We start from the raw sequence: 21,394 nt of genomic DNA, 5'->3' as shown, positions 1-21,394 counted from the left end.
ATTGAGCAGTTGAGTCACCAACTTAGGTGGCTGGCAGAAATGCTTTTTGTTAAAGTATGACTGTAAGCCTTTTTTTTTTTTTTTTTTTTTTTTTGGTTTGGCAAACATTTTGACTGGTAAGAGAATATAATTTCACCTGTGCTCACTGGTGCTATGCAAAGATCCCTCCCAAAACTGTTCATCTGGTCCTGGTGAGTGGCATCACTACCAGCAACCAAGCTAGAATTGTCCAAGTCATTTTCCTTTTCCCTGTCCCTCTACTGCACAGCCAAATGGCATTATTGACCAATCCTATAGGCTTAGACCTTCTAAATATTTATTTCTCTTCTCTCTATCACCACTGATCTGCCCTAATTCAAATGTAGTTGTTTCCTTTCTGGCCACCAAGCCTTCAGTGGCCCTGCACACCACTCCATTCATCTTGCGTCCTTCATTCAGAAGTTGTTTGAAAAACACACACAATATCTTTCAATACATATGTAACTGAATGATATTGAGTTGAGTTGGCTTTGAGGAGACAACAAAATAGATATAAAGAAACATTTGTTTATTGAAAAACGAGATAAGTCATATTTTAAACTTTTAAAATAAAAAAGGTTCCTGGAGTTATCTCACAAATCATTATTTTTAAACTATACTTAGAGAACCTCTAGGCTAAAGATACATCTTAATGAATTTCTATATTTGGGTAACTAGATCTAAGGGAAAGCTAAACACAGGAAAGACAAAGCCAATAGATGCCAGGAAGAGGAAGAAGTCTGGCCTCACATTCTCCTTTAATGAAATTTTAGATGTATTTAGAATAATAACTTAGAAAAGGACAAAAGAGTAGCAAGCCTATGCTGAATTCTTTGCACATGTTGAGTCAACATCACATAGGCTGTTTTGGGTGCTCCTTTAAACACAGCCTCTGAAATCTTGCTTTTCCTCAAGGGCACCATTGAGCATTGTTTTATTTTTGCCCTTATTTTCTGTCCTCAAATGATGTCTGGCTGCACTTGTTAACTCACCACATAGTTTTAAAGAAATTTTAGAAACCTCTGATTTTCAAGACCAATAATAGGACTCCCCTCCCCAAATGTGGTTGTTTCTATAAATATAACTTGCTTGCTCTTATTTCTTGTAAATAGTGGACCAGACTAACTGCCAGTAACAGATTGTATTTATAGTCTTATTTCTTCCTTTTCCAATTGTGCAGAATAATGTTGTTTTTCTTTAATAGTTTGTGTATTAAGAGTTAATTATAGTTTCACAAACTTCTGCTAGAGGATGTTCATATACAATATGTACATCAGCTTTCTGCCAGAATTTAAGTGGATTTCATTCCAAATTATTTATAAATGGATAATTTCATATTTACAGGGCTTTTTTTTAACATTGCTTCCCTAGAGAAATATGATAGTGTTGAGTTGTTAAATGCCTTAGGATCTTAGATGGTGAAATAGTTGCCCCTGAAACTGTTTGCTTTACAATTTTCAGTGTCTAGCATACTTAAATCAAGTCAACGAATGGTTTTTAAACTAAATCCTGTTAAAGCATTATCCATAAATCACTGTTACTCTGTTCTTTTTCAAGGTGCACTTATTTCATATTGTTCAAACACACATGTTTTACAATCAATTTGTACAGTTAACACAATTATAGTGGTCCTGAGGTGACGTACATCTTCAGCTTAGGAAGATAACAGGATTAAGAGATTAAAGTAAGACAGGCACAAGAAATTATAAGAGTATTATTTGGGAAGTGATAAATGTCCATGAAATCTTCACATTTATGTTCCTCTGCCGTGGCTCCAGCTGGTCCTTTCGTTCGGGGCCCCTGACTTCCCGCAACAGTTTCTTTTGTTTTTATATGCCATGTTCAAATATTTCTGTAGTATAGATTCCTATAAATGGAATTTCTTGACATTAAAAGCACATTTAATATTTTTTTTTTTTTTGAGACGGAGTCTCGCTCTGTCCCCCAGGCTGGAGTGCAGTGGCACGATCTCCGCTCACTGCAAGGTCCGCCTCCTGGGTTCACGCCATTCTCCTGCCTCAGCCTCCCAAGTAGCTGGGATTACAGGCACCCACCACCACACCTGGCTAATTTTTTATATTTTTAGTAGAGACGGGGTTTCACCGTGTTAGCCAGGATGTTCTCGATCTCCTGACCTTGTGATCCACCCCCTCGGCCTCCCAAAGTGCTAGGATTACAGGCATGAGCCACCATGCCCGACCTTAATTTTTTTATAATGATGCTAAACCACCCTTAAAAAACCTGTGTCAGTTTATATCACCCAAATAGTGGGTGATAATGCCCATTCCCACAGCCCCTCCAGGTCTGGGTATTATTCAACTTCTCTTTCTTTCTTTTGACAAACAATGTTAATGGAGGAGATAATTTTTATTATTATTTTACATTTGTATCTGTATACCTTCCGGACATGATACTAAAATCTACAATCTAAAATATATAGTAGTTTAAATGGTAGCTAATATAATCTCTACAATATATCACACTGTTACTCTGTTTAGACTTTTTCATGTTTTGATGTTAAAGTTTAATTTTAACAGTTAAGTATCAAAATTTCCCTATGTATCATAATTTATATAACTATTATCCTATTCTTGAACAATTAATGCCTTTCCAGGGCCTCACCAATAAAATCACATAGCAATGAAAACCCTTATATGTGTGGGTTTTTTTCTCCTTTTATGAATAATTTATTAAAGTAAGTGTCAGATAGTGTTATTACTGGGACAATATCACTCTTTTTATGGCTCTTGATAAGAATTGTTAAATTGCTTTACATATATTAATTATCTTGATTTAGCCATTCCACAATGTATACATATATCAAAACATCATGTTATACACAATAAATACATACAACATGTATTTGTCAATTTAAAAACATGAATAGTTTTACAGAAGTGTTATATCAATGTTATCATCAAGAGTATCTCATTTTAACAGATTCTTGACTACTTTTCTGAAGAGTGATATATGTATTATTTCTAATTTAATCCATATGTTTACTTTTATAAATTGTAATTTATAGATTGTATACACAGAGAATGGTGATATATATATTTATATTTTCTATGCTTAAAAACTGCTTACTTTATAATGCTAACTGAAAGCAGCAGGATGCAGAATGAAGTATAACAATTATGTATACACCTCAACAATAGATAATTTAATTTTCCTTTTTCTTTCCTAATCAATCACAAGTATTACACTGAGGCTGAATGTCTTCCTCATATTCTTAGGGTCAACAGATCTGTCTCTTTCTTTTAGGAAATTTATCAGTGGTGTGGTTCCTCGTGCAACAAATATGAACGTCTGAAGGCAAACCAGGTAGCTACTGGCATTCGCTACAATGAAAGGAAAGGAAGGTCTGAACTAATTGTCGTGGAAGAAGGAAGTGAACCCTCAGAACTTATAGAGGTATTGTGACTCCTGTTGTTTGTTAAAGGGTTACCACTCCAAGTCGTGTGCGTGTGTGTGTGTGTGTGTGTGTGTGTGTAAGGCGACAGGGTGGGGAAGAAGGGGAAAGAGATTCAACACATTTTTCAATAGTGAGCCCAGCTACAATTAGTAAGAGGAAACAACAGGGTTCTAAGTGATGGAACTGGGAAAACAGAAAGTCATGACTCTCTCTCACCATTGGTGTCACTATCAAAGGAAGCCCTGGCCTTATCTTCTATAGTATATGAGGTGAAACAAATGAGTGACACTTCTGAACTTGACTATAAGAATGTATTTTGGAAGGAAGACAATATAATAGTTCTTTCATCTATTCATCTGGGCTTCTCAGGGTTTTACTTGTTTTTTTTTGTTTTTGTTTTTGAGACGGAGTCTTGCTCTGTGGCCCAGGCTGGAGTGCAGTGGCACGATCTCCACTCACTGCAAGCTCTGCCTCCCGGGTTCACGCCATTCTCCTGCCTCAGCCTCCCGAGTAGCTGGGACTACAGGCGCCCACCACCACACCTGGCTAATTTTTTGTGTTTTTGGTAGAGGCAGGGCTTCACCGTGTTAGCCAGTGGTCCTGATCCCCTGACCTTGTGATCTGCCCGCCTCGGCCTCCCAAAGTGCTGGGATTACAGGCGTGAGCCACCCCACCCAGCCTTCTCAGGGTTTTTTTCAAACATGGTGGTTGTCTTCAATTTTAAAATTAACAGTTGCAGGTTGAGTATCCCTTTTCCAAAGTGCATGGGACCAGAAGTGTTTCAGATTTTGAATTCCCGGGGTGTTGGAAATATTTGTATACACAAAATGATATATCTTGGGGATGGGAGTCAAGTCTAAACATGAAACTCATTTATGTTTCACATACACCTTACATGCACAGCCTGAAGATAAATTTATACAATATTTTAAATAATTTTGTGCATGAAACAAGATGTGTGTTAAGTACTTGTGGGTGGAATTTCCACTTGCAGCATAACGTCAGGACTCAAAAAGTTTCAGACTTTGGAGTATTTCTAATTTCAGATGTTTGGATTAGGGATGCTCAACCTGTATTTTGTTAAAAGAATTAAATAAAATCTTATACCAAGAGATTAAATATGCCAGTATTTAAAATATTTCAATCATTTTAAGCTAAGAATTACAGGCAACACACTTATGATTTTAGTGTAGTTCTTAAATTAATGTGAAAATTAAGTGTTCATGGCTCTATAGACCCTACATCATTTACTTAACAATTATATGAATCTTAGGCATTTGGTTGTGACCAAACTTTGTCTTTTAAGAGCACTGCAGTGACTACCTAAGTGCATATATTGTATATATTCCTTTAAATAAGATTATCAGTTAAGGAGTATAACTATATTAAGATGCCTTCATACGTATTCACAAATTAATTTCCATTTGTTCACACAACAAATATTTATTGTACTCCTGTGATGTGCCAGGCACTAAATGTTTGCACCAGTTGCTACTTCCTTGTACGAGCACTGTGTTCCATCGTGACTTTACAGAGCCCTGTCAAAATCTGTTGATATAATACCTTTTTGAAACTTCTGCGTTTAATAGTGGTAGGTGGTATCTCTGAGTTTTCATTTCTTTGATTTCCTGGAATATTATACATATTCCCCCAGTAATTTTAGATTTGCATTTAAATCTATCTAAAGGCTATCTCATAAACATTTTTAATATTTTTGACTTACAGAAATTTAATGCAGTAGTTACATGGTCCAGTGATAGCCTAAAAATCCAGTGATCAGAAATTATATGAAATAACTTTATGTATTGTAATGTCTTTAAACTTTATTGCTTTAATAATGCCCAGACACAGACTTTCACATTAATGATGTTTTGGAAATAATTTTAATTCAGCGGGGAAATTCTCATGGTATAATGCTAGGAGAAAAGACAGAATATAAAATTTTATATGCATTATACTAATATATAATATGTGTATATAGCTCTGTATTCATACATATGTACATACCTAGAAAAATGTGCTAAAATATTACCAGTATTACATCTTGGGATGTGGCTGCTTATTTTTCTTCTTCATTTGTCTTTGTTATAATTAACATATATGATTCATTTTATAATCAGAAAAAAAGGCCATTTAAAAAATTAAGATAAAATTAGGGATGGTTTTACTGGATTTTTACTGGTTAGAATAACATAGCTAATAAATCAGACTTTGAAAAGTATTCAAAACGAATTCTTGATCTTTTAATATTCTTTTAAGGCCTCTGTTCTAGAGATGGGATCAACCATGTAAGTCTTCTAACTTGGCATATTTGGAAGCAAAACTCTATAAATAAGATGTATTTCTAGTTGACTGTAACCCCTTGTCTCAATAGCTATGCTTGGATAGAATCAGACTCAGGAACAGGACTCGCCCTGTGAAGTGGTAAGAAGAGTGTTACATTAACTATCAGATATCACTCATGCTTCTCCAGGGTCACCCTTGGCCCAAAGCAAGTCTCCTGACTACTCATTGTCTCTGATTCCTCATTTGCAAAGTGAAGGGTTAGACAAAATGGCTTCTCTGGTCCATTTAGATTCTAATGATCTATGCTTCTACCTTACCTCTTGGGCAGCAACTGTGTTTAATTACCACTCATTTGCCACTTGTAGTCTGTTCCAGGAAGTGATGCTGCTGTGGCTGAGGGGCCTTGCTGTGCATGTACATACGTGGTGTCCTTGCTTATTGGATTTCATTCAATGTTTTGAAAAAGAAAGTGTAAACAGTCAATACATTACACTGTAAAATTAAAATAAGAAAATGCAAATGAAGAAAAACTGTGCAAAAATATAATTTGACTTTAAAATATTAGTGATAAGGATAAAGAGATATAATGCTTAAGATAAAATGTGATGTCTGTGTTTCCAAGACTCCTCAGTTTGGTTTTTAGAAAAATCCTACAAAGCACCCACTTTGTTTTCATTCAATACGTTCAGTGTCTATACTACATTTTATTTGACTGCTTTCACTCACACAATCAACTGAGATGAATTTTCAGAGAAAACCTTTATTAGATAAGGAAAAAAAAAAGCATTCAGTGGGCTTTCGTTTTTGGAAATGTAGTTTTGTAGCCTGATTACAAGAAAGAGTAATTATTTGATTAATTAATTGAACACCTATAACAAACTTGTTTGACTTCTAGGCTTTCTTAGTGTTGTAATGATAAGGATAGAATACAAAAAGCCCATGAACTTGGTTGGGAAGAATTACAACTTTATTTTCACTAACCTCATAACTGAAATACGGCCTTTCCTCCAATTGTGAAAGTAATAAGCAAACGTGAGTAGCAGAACAGTCCTGTGACTTTTCAGCTCCCATTATAGCTATTGTACACAACCTCAAAATACGTTTATGCTTATTGCTACTTGGTAATTATTATTGTTATTAGATCTTCTGCTCACTAGTATTTAATGAGTTAATGAAAAGCTCGTATATTACTTTACCAAACTTTAAAATATATGTATTTTGATATTTTAATAGTTGCATTTCAATGTAATTTATTTCCATTATAATACTTTGTATCTTCTTTTATGCATTTAGCAAATATTTTTCTTAGAAGGGAACTAATAGGTTTCAGAAGTGTTCCAAACCAGTCTATAGCACGCATGCACACATAAACACACACACACACACACACAGAGTATCCTTGTTTAAAATTTAAAAATGGCATTTCTTTTTCTGAGACTCTAGTGCAACTGTTGATTTTACTAGAGATGGAGTCTGAAAATCTAAGAATTTTTCAAATATATTTTAAATGTGACGTTTTATTTATTTATTTTTTTTTTGAGCTGGAGTCTTGCACTGTCACCCGGTCTAGAGTGCAGTGGTATGGTCTCGGCTCACTGCAGCCTCCGCCTTCCAGGTTCAAGTGATTCTCCTGCCTCAGCCTCCCAAGTAGCTGGGATTACAGGCACCCGCCACCACACCCAGCTAATTTTTTGCATTTTTAGTAGAGACAGGGTTTCACTCTGTTGGCCAGGCTGGTCTCAAATTCCTGCGTTGTGATCCGCCGGCTGTGGCCTCCCAAAGTGCTGAAATTACAGGCATGGGCCTCCGCGCCCGGCCTAAATTTGACCTTTTAAAAAATTCATTTCTAATGGGGTTCTTTTAAAATTATTAACTTTAAAAGCTTTGAAAGCCTGTCTGTGTGAAAGTTTGAAATGGCTTGAAAGCAAGGATATTTTAATCAATTAAATGAGCCTGTTTTCATTACTCTGTATTGAGTGCTGAATTTTTTGAACTTGTCTAAGACATTAAAGTGCTCAACACTGAAACTCAAACTTTTCTGAGAGTCTTTTGAAAAATTTATCTTTAGTTTGAAGTATTTCAGCTATTGATCACACTATTTTCACACAGTTTTTATATGGCTTATCTCCAGGATGACCATAAATTTATCCTCCATACAAAGCACATTGTAGAGTAAAAGGGGGCACTGAGGAGACAGGACACAACCATCATTAACAAGACTGTCTGGGGAAACAGGATGTGTGCCCACCCTCCTTTCTGCATCTTTAGTACTTTTAAAAGCCCATGTGCCTAAATAGGAAGACAATCCTGTAGGTGGAAAAAACTAAACTCTGTAACTAAAGTCAAATTCTACTCTGAGCTTGTTTTTGCTGCAAATATATTTACCATAAATGACTGCACATAAATTCTGTAAAGCTTTTTTCGTGATCTTTCTTCTTTTCATATTTAAAATAATCAGTGAATGTGAAGAAAAATTAAATATTTCACTAGCCCTAAGGTCCCAAACTTTATTCCTTGATTAATCATTTTGTAAACATTAGGAGGAAAGCAAAAAATAAAAACAGAAACAAAAACAAAACAAAAACCAACCAACCAAACAAAAAACCCAAGGAAAAAAATATCTATGTTTTATAGACTTTCATTAAGAAAAAAACCCAGCATCTGGTAGATATAAAAAGAATGAAGATGAAGAAGGGGCAAGTTGTTTGACACAACAACAATTTTTTTTATTCTGGAAAGACTTTTTAAATATAGTTTAATGAATTCGTTAAGCCTATAATCATTGTAAATGCTGGTGGTGAAATACTGGCAGTAAAAATACTGCAGGGATATGGTAGGCAGATGCTGTGTTGCTGAACTGTTGTTGAACTCTTGCTTTTATAAAAACGACTGTAAGGCTCTCTGGAAAGTCATACATGCAATGAATGTTTCAGATTTTTGACCTAAAAAAAAGAAAATCAGAATAACATATTATGTCTCCATTAATAACTGTTTATCAAGTGCAGGGTTGGTTCCCAACGAAGTTTGAAGACTCTGCTTACTTTATTGTCTGGTTGAGGAGATAAGCATGCACTAGAAAATAGTCAGAAAGTGTGGGAATAGAATCGTGAGGGTCTTCAGAGGCCAGAGAGCATGGTCTGAATAACACCACAATTTGTTGGAAGACTTTTCATGATGAAAATCCTATTTTAGACTTTATGATATTAGCATATAGTCTAGATTAAACTCCAAAGGTTCTCCCAAAATAGAAAATGTGTTCCTTTTGTTTTTATAAGTCATAATTCACAGTATGAAAACAAAAGAATGTATTCAGCCATTCTCATGGAAAGTTGATGGGATATTTACTCTATGCTGATCTGGCTGTCCTGTTAGTAAAAACTAGAGTTGAATAGTGAAGATAGTTCTTAAGTTATCTTTTAGAGATGTACTCTACAAAGCCTATTAAGGCAAAGAGTAAATTTGTAGCCATATTTGTTCAAAGTACTTTGCAAAATAAAATTTATATGTTATCAATACTAAGTTCCTTGAGGGCAGGCACTGCCTTTATATTTGTGTAGCCCTTACAGCTCTAACTCATTGCCCACTAGTATTTGGATAATTAAGACAATTAACTGTGAAATATATAGTTTCAGAAACTAAGTATGCTTGTTTTTCTGTTTTTTAGGGGATGGTACTGCTTTAAAAATTCCGTGTTTTAGGTGATATTGTTGATGTAGACATGAACAAAGTCATATGCTGATTAAAATAAGTTTTAAGACCAGCTAGATTTATATAGAAGGGCAGTTGGTACTTAGAAAGGATAATACAAATATTCTGCTCCTCTTCTTTTTTCAGGTGATAGTTAAAACCAGCCTCTCAAAAAACAACGAACAAGTCTTGAGCTTATTTATACTTAGTGCAATACTGTCCCACATATTAGGCAGATGGCATATACTCCAAGTGAAAGTGCTTCACACAGTAGGAAACATGTAGCTAGTATCTAAAACTCTTCATCTATGAATTAAAATGCATGTTACCTTATGTCCCTCTCAGGTCAGGTCATCACCCCTTTTAGAATCCAGCAGCCACAAAACTCCAATTCTTTTCTTGCCAGGACAGCATGTAACACTGCTGCCCACTGGCCTGGCTACCCTGATTGGCTGTTGCCTGCAATTCCAGTGCTGCCTCTTTGGGAACTGTTGGGGCCACCACTGCTCACTGCTCTGGACTAAAGGTGAATTTGCTCCGTGAACTCCAAGGATCTACACAGATGTAGTGCTTTATTATTGAGTCATCTAGTACATTTGTCTTATTCTTCCCCCAAACTTAATGTCAAAAGGCTGTGCACATTGCTAGTGCTTCCAAAGTTCTTTTAAATTTACAGAAATAGGAGTGATTTTTAAATTTTAATAATTTGATCATTGGAACATTCATACATTTCAGAATACAAAGTAAAAGATTACCAAATCAAATTGGAATTTGGAAGCTTAGGATTTTGTCAGCATTCCTTAAAGTTTTTCTGTGGAAATGTTTGTCCTGAGTTTACTGGACTTACATGGGTTTATATTTTAATATTTTAATGAAAATATAGTTGTACATTTAAATAAAGAATGACTGTTTTGAAAATGATACTACAGAGAGAGGAAAGAGCTTTATTTCTGGGGAGTGATCTTTGATTAGATAAATCAGTCATTCTCCATTTGTCTTTGTAGGGTTGTATCGAATGAACCAAAGAAGTACTAGTAATTGAAATAGGGAGCTTTGTGAAAATCCCCCTCACAACCACTTTGGAACAATATATTTAGCACTTTTGAAAGCATCTAAAGCTTTATAGGAAAATGATATCAATAGATATACAGCTAGGCTGGTGGTGCACATCTATAGTGCCAGCTATTTGGGAAGCTCTGATGGGAGGATTGCTTGAGTCCAGGAGTTCAAGGATGCTGTGAGCTATGATCATGCCCGTAAATAGCCGCTGCACTCCAGCCTGGGCAACATAAAGTGACTCTGTCTCTTAAAATAAAAAAAATAGATTAAGGTTGTTTTATGGGTTTGTAATACCCACACAAAAAATAACTCATTAAACTATTTTTCTGTTGCCCTCCTATTTTTTTTCATTCTAGTCGAAACCCTGTACTTTGTAAGAATGGAAATTTGAATTGTCTGAGTTATCAGTTGGGTCTAAATACTTGTGTGTTTTCCAAGTAGTTTTAGCTTCCTTATTTATCCTGCTTTTATTTTCCTATGACTTTTTGTAAGTCCTTGGGAAATTAAACAATGTCTTAAATATTTTGGAATCCCTCATTCATGTAGCATTGTGCCTGACACATAGGCACTGCTCATCAAGTATTTGTCATTTGATTGAAATAACATTATTATGAGAGTCACTGGGAAAGAGGAGGTCCATTTACCGACTTACCATTCAAAGATTTTTAAGTTAAAGGGAGATATATTTGCAACCCTCTCTAAATTAGTCCTGAGGCTACACTGCATATAGAGAAGAGATGAACTATCAGAGATACAAGCAAGTAGGAATCTTTCTTTTTCTCCTCTTTGCTGCATTGTAATTAATGCATTTTCTCCATTTTGCTTTACTGCAATAATACTTAGTACACTCCTGAAATCCAAAGTATTGCAGTGATAAGGAGTACCTGCCCCAAGGTTGCAACACTCTCTAGAACACTAGTGTTGCTCTAGCTATTTAGATCTACCATGTATTGATGGCTTACTGCTTGCCAAGCACTGTTCAAGACACTATTCATTTCTTGTTATTTAATTTAATGAATTTGTTGCTTGGATTTCTAGTATTGAATTTGGATACCCGTTTTGTTCCTCACCAATTCATCCAGTGGGGGAAGTTGAAATGTTCTGAACAAAGATAAGAAATTCATATAGTAACAGCTTATCATATGCTGCAATAAAGTGATAACATTTCACATAATCTCCCCCTTTGTCACACCGAAGTTCATCACGAAGAGTTGTAACCTTACAGACAAGGTACCACTGTTATATAATCCGTCCAAGTTAACACCACTTGGTAATCATCTCTGAATGAGGTAATTTTCCCTTTAGCTTGCAGCTGAAGTGAGGGAATATCAATAGACTCTGTAAATAGGATAATGCAGTTCCAAGACAGATGGATTTAATGGGTAGGACAGGGGAGAGGGATGGATCTTTGCCCCACAAGGTGTGTATCTGAATTGATAAGCGAATATAAATATTGAACTATAATGGCAGTTTCTGTTCTATCCTTTTAGTGTTCCACTTGTCACAATAGTGATAATATATTTTAAAAAAACTAACAGTCAGACTGTATTTTTTCAGTAATTTTAGGTCAAGTTCATCTTATCCTTTGTGCTAAGAATCAGCTAAACACAGATATAAAAGGGCCAGGTCTCTGATTCAGTGATTCATGATTTCTTGCATTCATTTTGTAAATTAGTTTTTAAGTATGTAATAATAAACAATAATATTTACTTTGTATCAGTTTCCTCTTACATATTGTGCTTAGAGTTAGCCAAGCCCAGATACGAAAATGTTAAATATGCAAGATTCAGCCATTCATATCTCCTTAGTATGTATTTGATAACAAGCATTTGTTTAATATCATGAGGAAATATGCTCACATATTCGAAAGAGCGTCCTTAAATGGTGGCCACCTGGATTGTGTTTCCAAGTACTGTTTTTCCAGAGCCTAGAATCACAGAGTGTTGGAACTGGGTTATACTGACAGCACTTGTATAAACTAGTGTTACTATATCAGAATTGCTATTATGTTTGCAGGGGTGTCTAGTGCATCACAATTTTTAGAATTACATTATTTTGAAAAAATGTATATGTAATAATATGTTTATTTAAAGGCTTTAAAGCGACTTTGTAAGGAAAGGATGTTTGTTCATGTAAATACAGTATTCTGCTCAGTGGAAACCAATAGGAAATTCTCAGCGTTAGATATCCCATAATCTACTAATCATGAAAAAGTTACTAACATGCTACTAAAATATATTAATATCTGTATGTAAACAAAAAAGCTTCATAGAACTATGTTGGTAAGTGAAGTCATATACCATGTATCACAGAGAAATTAAATATTAATGGTCTGCAATCTGCTGTCAAAAATACATCTTAACGATGTCTGATAGAGTGCATGTAGAGAAGACAAATATATTGATTAAAAACAGTTTTGAAACAAGGAGCAAATGCTCTACAACTGCATTGTGATATTCACTGTTATAGAAGAATATTGTTAGGGAATGGCACGACTTCTCTCATCTTGTATTCTGCAAGGGTAAATGTAGATGGCTCACTGGTAGGCTGAACTTTCTGTTTATTCCTTAATCTTTTTGTTACATTTTCTTGATAGCATACAAGTGCTTCTTCTTATTAACACAGGAATTAAATAATCTAGGAAATGGATTTTAATTGCTGCAAAAGAGCTAACAACTACTACCCTGACAAATATTCAGTGCTAACCATAGAAGAGGCACTCTTCTAGGGGCTTTACAGGATTTAATTCTTAAAACCCTTACTATGAAATGGAGACATTTTTTATTCCCTGTCTATGTTGTGTTCCTCCAAAAGTTGACTCTGAGACAGGGACTTGGGGGCAGGTTGTTATTTGAAAGGTGATCCTGAAAGCATCAAGTGGGAGTAAAGTGAGACAACATTTTGTTGACAGGTGTCTTACTGCAGTGAGCAACTGGGGTTGAGTCCCAAAGAGACCCTCAGGCATTAGCCCTCAGAAGGCTGAGTGGTTGCTGGGTCTAGCCAGTAATTCCCATCCCTCATTGCTTGAGCGTTGCTCCTTGGTTCTTAATGCCCCAGAACCTGCAGTCTGCCTTGTATTTGGACACAGTACAGCTCCATGGCTAGATAATGCCACCAGATAGAAAGCAAAAGACTTTGAACTTTAAGATACTATCTATAGACAGCTCCATGGCCAGATAATGCCACCATGTAGAGAGCAGAAGACTTAGAGCTTTAAGACACTATCTGCAAATGACCTCTAAGTTAGATCAAGGTGATATGGGCAGAGCACCAATAGCATCTGCTACATCCTTACTTTACAGATGAGGAAACTGAGTCTTAGAGAGGCTATGTAACTTGCTTAAGTAGAAATAAGAATAAGAAATCTGTGGATCACACCCAAACTATCTTTCTTACAGACACTGTGATCTTAAACATAGAGAGCAAGGGAAATCCCAACTGCTGTGAAGTTATTTTATAACTTCAAAAACTTTGCCAGAAATGTTTGATAATTATGCCTCATTTTATATATTCCATATAATAATTACTAGTTTTAATAGCACAGTGTTTGTACTTAGTGGACTGGTGATATGGTTTGGCTCTGTGTCCCCACCCAAATCTCATCTGTAATTGTAATCCCCACACATCAAGGGAGGGATCTGGTGGGAGGTGATTGGATCATGGTGGCAGTTTCACCCATGTTGTTCTCGAGCTAGTGAGGGAGTTCTCACAAGGTCTGATGGTTTTAAAGGTGGTAGTTTTTTCCTGTGTGTTCACTCTCTCTCTCCTGCTGCCATGTAAGATGTGCCTTGCTTCCCCTTCACCTTCTGCCATGATAGTAAGTTTCTTGAGGCATCCCCAGCCATGTGGAACAGTGAGTCAATTAAACCTTTTTTCTTCATTAATTACCCAGTATCAGGTATTTCTTTATAGCAGTGTGAAAATTGACTAATTCAACTGGCTTACCCCTTTGTTTTTTATCTCTTACCATTAGCATTCAGCCCTTCATCCAAATTACAGAGGCATTAGGTTCAGGGTAATTGGGGTACACATTTTTTTTTGGAAAAAATATACATTTTCTTAATGTATAACATAGAAGGCATGCAAATATTTTTAAGTGCCTCAGAGTACTTGAAAAGCCATTTTTGAGTTTGCTCAATTAAAATTTCGTGCTTGGAAATTTTCTGGATTATGTAGATAAAAAAGTTTTCCCAACTCCCTTGCCATTGAAACAAAACTTGGCCAAATTGAATGAAAAGTTATATATAAATCAGGTTTATGTACCTTCTCCTCAAAGGATAAGATGAGATAAAATTAAACAAGTTCATATAAATGTGTGTATACGTATATGTATATGGTGATACAGGGCAGTGAAAAAATACTCGAGGTTTAGCTCATGTTCTCATTATAGGGGTGCCCTATGTTCTTCTCCATTTCTCCCCTTATCCAACTTAGTTTTTTATCCAACTTAGAGTACCAGAGGGTGATCTTTTCCAAAGTCAGTGAAAATAAGCAAGAAGTTACTGAGACTAATAATGTTACCAGAGACACCGTAGTGAAGCCCCAGTCGTGAGAGGAGGAGAATGGTCTTTATGGACCCAGCAGTTTTGGGAAATGGGACCTAATAAGAGATGACTAGAGCCCTCATGAATAGTTTGACATTATTATTGCAGAAGTGGGTTATTTCTCGAGAGTGGGTTTATTATTATATAAAAGTGAGTTTGGCCCCTTCTTGCTCTCTTGCTCTCCACATTCTCTTGCCTTTCTTCCTTATACCATGAGATGAGGTAGCAAGAAGGCCTCACCAGATTCTGCTACCTTGATATTGGACTTCATAATGTGAGAAATAAATTTATTTTCTTTATAGATTACCTAATTTGTGGTATTCTGTTATAGCAACTCCAAACAGCTAAAACACTGCACTGAAAGTTAGTTCACCTAAAGCAGGGATCAAAGCTAACCTGTTAACCATTGTAGACTCAGCTCTTTCCCACAGAGCCAGAATATTATAGACACTCAAGAAATAAACCTTACATAACAGATATATCTTGCCTCACCAAAATAAGGTCATATGTACAAGACTATATGGGAAAATATGATGGAAACACAGAAGGAGGATCAGAGAATTCGTTTTATAATCAAGGACTAACGACATCATAGACACCACAATTGTGGACTTCAATGAAAGGAAGAGATTACTATACCGTATTCCTTTTTTTCAGCATTGTCACCTGCTCTTCTGCTGATTGCATAAAAGACTTTTCTCTAGGTTTTGCCTGGAGAGGGACATACAGATCTATATTCAATTTGTAGTTTAAATCTAAGATATAGTTTCTCCTGCCTTTTTTTCCCGTGACGGGAAATGTACCTTTTGACAGAGGTACATTACCAAGACATATAGACTGCTTTATAAAATCATTAGATCAGTACATGAACAAATAATAAAGTGTAAGTCCATGAGGAGGTGCGTGGCAAGAAGTCCAGTGGTAAAATCATTATGCAAAGGATTAGTCCAGTAATATGCAGGGTCGTATAAGACAGAAAGAGTAATGCTTTGACCAGGGAAAGATTTGACTCTGCATATATAAAGGTGAAGAAAGGGTACAGGATCTACCATTTGTTGAATTTTCACCATATGCTAGTCATAGTAATAATCACATGATAATTGAACCACATTATTTATTATACCATTTTAAATGTGGAAACGAGATTACAGAGACTCTTAGTAGTGGCTCCACCCAGCTCAGCCTGCCTGATCCTGCCAAATGAAAGGAGGTGTCAAAAAGACAATGGAGGAATGCATAGAAATTAGGAACCCCAAAGGCAAGTTTTGGAAGAGTTCATCCAAGCACTGATCAGACAGAAATGTCCAAAGTGGGTTTGAAGCCTTAGGGAAAAAGGTTTGGTGATGTCCAGAAAAGGCAAATGACCTGAAATCTTAATACCTGAGATTTGCCCCAGAGCAGCTCCCAGACCTCCAGGCCCTAATAATTTGTCCAGGGGAGATGTGTTCTAACAAGCTAATGTGAACCTCAGAAATGCTTGGCAGACCTATCCCAATGGTTGAGGTAGATAAACCAGGCTAGCAAAGCTGATGCCACGGAGCACTTGAATCACATCACCAAACCAGGCCTAGAAGGCTTTTCAAATATACAATGCATGGGCTCCAATCAGAATAAATAAATCCAAATTTCTAGAGATTGGATTCAGGCATTGGCATTCTTTTTTATATCAGCCCAGATGGTTCTAATATGCAGCCAGTGAAAACAACTGCTCTTGTCTAATAAGTTGGCATTCTGGCTTATGGCTTTTAATGACTTGTGATTTTGCTTTCTGTGTTATAGTAACTTAAGGTAACTTTCCATAATATAGTAACTTTTGGGGTAACTTTCTTCTGAGTTTGACCCTTCAACATCTATCCTCTAATACGCTGATATTCCAGGAATGCTGAAGCCCAGTCCTGCCTCATGATAAGTTCATGCAATGCGCTGCCACAGCATTCCCTGAGGCCTCTAGGGTTGCACTCTCCGTCTGGCATCCTCAAGACATGAGTGACTATTTAAGTTTATGTTTAAATTCCTTAAAATTAAATAAAATGTAAAATTCAGTTACTCAGTCACACTAGCCACATTTCAGGTACTCATTAGCTACAAATGGCTAGTGAGAACTGTGTTGGACAGCAAAGATGTGGAATATTTCATCATTGCAGAAATTTCTACTGGACAGCACTGCGCTATAGCTAAACCTCTTGCAGAGGCCCAGTTCACTTTGTCTTTTTATCCAAATATGCTTTCCTACCTCTAAAATACCTCACATGCTTTCCCTCCTCAAAAATACCTTTATCCATTCTTTAATATATGAAATCACCCTCTATTTTATTTATGAATAAAGGGATAAAGGTATTTTTGAGGCCATCACTGAGAGAGAGCAGCAGAGTAAATGTTGGAATCTTATATCTAGAGTGGGTGGAGCTGGCTAAATAAGACCACAGCATTCTCGGAATCACCGGTCATTTTATATCTCTGTGGATCTTCCCTATTATCAAATATTTGTCTTACCTAAGGCATAAAATGCCTTGCAGCAAGTAAATATACCATAACAACAAGGATTAGCTTCACTCTTACAATTTATTTCTGTGCTCCATATGTTACACTCTACTGATTGTTTCTCAGTTAAGGAAAAGAAGTAAGATACAGAATTTACTAATTAAAATGTTCATTCTTGGAACCTGTGAGCTGATTCTGTTTTTAGTGAAAATAAAAGCAGAGTCATCTACCCTAAAATGATTAAGGTGAGAAGAATGAAATGCCTCATTTTCTATATAAAGAGCTTTGAAGTAGAGGTTAGAAGGCCTGGGGTTTACATATTTGCTTTAATATTTATGAGACACGGATCTAAGGCAAAACTCCTAACTTCCTTCAGTCTTATTTTCTTAATCTATGAAGTTAAAGTAATCATGATACAGGTTCTGCCTCTCTCTCAGAGTTCTGCTGGGAGCACATAAGACCCTCAATGATAAATGCCTTTAGGACTTGGCACCAACTTGGCACATTTTCATCTACAGTGATATGTAGCTTTGAGTTATATATTGTGCTTCTTCCAGGTCATGCATAGTTATTGTTTTCTTATGATGCATTACAAATATTTATTCTAAAGTGGCCAAACATCTTGACTTTTTTGTATAACGAAGGGTAACCACATCTTGAGAACAAGACAGTGTAAATGTTGGAAGTTTTTATCCAAAGTAGGTAAAGTTGACTAAAAGGTAAAAAATAAATGAATAAATAAAAACAGATGTACATGCTGTGGAAAACTAAGGATTAAGAGAGTAAAAGAGTATAGCAATTGTTTCTTGGCTGCCTGATCCTTTTATCTGAAAATACAAATTTCCACATAAGCCTGCTTAAGTTTTAAAAAGAAAAGTTCACCTTGGATCATAGTAGGGAAAGAAATAAACAAACACCAAGGGTGGTCTTGAGACAGGTCATGAGAACCTAGAAACTCTGAAGCTGGTCGATTATTAATCTCCTAGCTAGCTATGGGGAAGGAATGGGCATGGCTTCCATAGGGAACGCCGAGTATGTCAGCCTGATTAGAGGAGGGGGAATGCTGAGAAATAAGGCAGAGTAGATGACATTCAGCATCTGAAGGGGACTTGGGATTCAGACAGAAGTTTTGGGTCAGTGGGAGCACCCAATTCAGAATAATCTAGATTGCAGATTCCTGGGCCTCACCATAGACCTGTTTATTGACTCAATGGCTGGCAGCTGAGAATCTGTATTTGCAAAGTTACACAGGTGTTGCTTGAGTACATTGAAGTTCAGGAACCACTGCAGCAGATGTAAAATATAAATCTTTTTTATTTTTTATTTTTTAAAAATTTAAAAAGAAATTTTAAATGTTTTCCAGCTTTATAAAGGGATAATTGACAAAGTTTGTACATATATATCTATCAAAATATCACATTTTGATAGATATATATGTACAAACTTTGTCATATACAAAATGTGATATTTTGATAGATGTATAAGTTGTGAAATGATTACCACAATCAAGATAATTAACATCTGTCACCTCACATTGTGTGTGTGTGATGAAAATATTTGAATATCTTCTCTCTTAGCAAATTTCAAGTATAAACTACATTATTAATAACTATAACCATCATACTATACTTTGTCTCCAGAACTTACTTATCTTATACCTGAAAGTTTGAATTCTTTCACCAACATTTCTCCATTTCCTCTATTTTTCAGCCCCTGGCAATCACCATTCTACCACTGTATTTCTATGAATTGGATATTTTGGATTCCACATATTAATGAGATCATGCATTGTTTATCTTTCTGTGTCTGGCTTATTTCACTTCGCATAATGTACAATAGGTTCATCCATGTTGTTGCAAATGACAGGATTTCCTTGCTCTAGAGTCATATTCCTACAACATAGGAGTAATGTGAAATAAGGGGCCTTGCAGCCAGTGTCCAGGAATAGACAGGAATCAGTGACTAACCATTATTAAAAATAATAATGACTAAGTGGGTAGGAGATCCAAATTGGAGGAGAGGAAGTATTTAAAACTGACCACATAATATTAAGTCCATATAAAGAGGAGAGAATAGAGATACATTGACACAAATGGAGAATTGAGAGTGGCTAGTTTTGTAGAAAATAAGTTCAGTTTGGAGTATTTAGATGATGGCAATACTTTTAAACAGAAACTTACAGAAAGTAATTGAAAGAGGAGCTCCAAACTTGCAAGATACATCTTGGCTAGAACAATTGATGAAATTTTTAGGTAACACCGTCAAATGAGGCTTCTCTGTGTTTGTACCCCATTAAATTGTCAAAATATATGTTATTTCACATACAACAAAGGATTACATGAGCTAAATGCCAATCGCGTGGGCAACCCAAAATGAAAATATTTTACATTCAGGCATGATCTTCCAAGCTGTGTTTACAGTTTATGTCAAAGATCAAAATGTATGGCCTAGTTGATAAAGTGAACATATTTAGTTATTTTGCTCTTTCTACGCCAGATGTAAAGTCCTTAAGTGTGGGACAACGTGGTTAGAGACTCATTTACATACCCCAGTGACCTCAAATATTTGATAAATGCTTAGTTGAACTCAATTTTAAAGTGATCCTTAGAGATGATACCTGACAATATATGGCATCTCTCTGCCTCTGGAGTTAAGCCTGTTTTTGCTAAATCCCTTGAGTTCAATTCCCAACTACGCTGCAGTCCTTTGAGAAGCTAATTAAGATGCCTGGCTAATATGGGAATTGTGGTCTGAAAATTAAAAGTTAGAGTGTGCCTCAAATCCCAGACTGGGTCCGCCCGCTGGGAGGTTTCCTAGTATTAGATATGCCCTTAACACAAACTGTTTATTCCAAACTACGGTCTTAGTTGGAGTAGAATTAGAAAAGTATATGTGAGGAGATCTTTGATGGCTCTTACAAGCTATACATACTTCTACCAAAAGTGTTTTTTTGAAAAAGCTTTTGGTCACAAGTGTTTTAGTTTTTTGTTTGTTTGTTTGTTTGTTGCTTGATTCTATTTTTAGCAAAAAAAGAAAAACTGTATTACTATCATTTAGCATGTACAGTATCTAAAACATTTTATTGATCACAGTACAAATAAAAAGATAGGTATGTTCCCAGAGGACATAAGTTCTCTGATGCATCTCTAAATTTGAGAGTGTACTTATACTCATGCAAGGATTAAAGTACATTTTTATTGTTTTCTGGTATTTTGCAGTACACATTTTTATGCAATATATTGTAAGGAAAAACACATTATGTAAGGAACTTATTGTGTGTTAAATATTTGTTGTATCTAAATGAACATCTTTGCATTTTCTAAACTTGAATTTATATCTCTATTATAAAAATTAAATTATTTAAAATAAGTTTATATTTGATTCCTGTCCTTGACATTCTATGCTGTTTGTGTTAATTAATAAATTAATTAAGGTACTCATAGACATATTTTTTACTTTAATATAAAGAAATTCAAAGCAGATTCAAATGTATTTTCTACCAAACACTTTTTTGGACTTTTGGATTGCATCACATATGCACAGAATAGATAAATTCATTTATTCATTATTTTGACAAATACTTACTGAGCATATACTATGTCCCAAGAACTGTTCCAAGTGCCAAGGATACAGCAGAAAACGAAGCATGATTTGGGTGATCAAGAGCTTGCACTTTATCCTATATGTCAATAATTATAATAGTATTTTACCTCCAAATAGTAATTTTGATTCAAATCTTTATTATAATAAACTCATAAAACTGAGAGATTATTTCTAGAAGCAGAGGTCATAGAAGAAATTCTGCGCAGAGCTGAACATAGAGCTCAAATTTTAATTAATTCCTTCTAGCTTTCAGTAATACGGACACCTAGGCTCTCAAATTAGGGATTTTCCTTTCTTGAAA

General features: G+C 35.6%; 1 protein-coding gene across 1 annotated transcript in view; it reads left to right on the top strand.

The window, feature by feature from the left end:
• SCIN (scinderin) overlaps positions 1-21,394 on the top strand; it is a 78,345-nt gene that overhangs the window by 25,977 nt on the left and 30,974 nt on the right. The window contains exon 4 of the mRNA XM_002818193.6: positions 3,283-3,432. Coding sequence (XP_002818239.1) covers positions 3,283-3,432 — 150 coding nt within the window. The remainder of the gene's footprint in view (positions 1-3,282; positions 3,433-21,394) is intronic.

The sequence above is a fragment of the Pongo abelii genome, chromosome 6, assembly GCF_028885655.2.
Source record: "Pongo abelii isolate AG06213 chromosome 6, NHGRI_mPonAbe1-v2.0_pri, whole genome shotgun sequence".
NCBI classification, from domain to species: Eukaryota; Metazoa; Chordata; class Mammalia; order Primates; family Hominidae; genus Pongo; species Pongo abelii.
The sequence above is the reverse complement of the archived record's forward strand: the minus strand, read 5'-3'. Positions and strand labels throughout refer to the sequence as shown.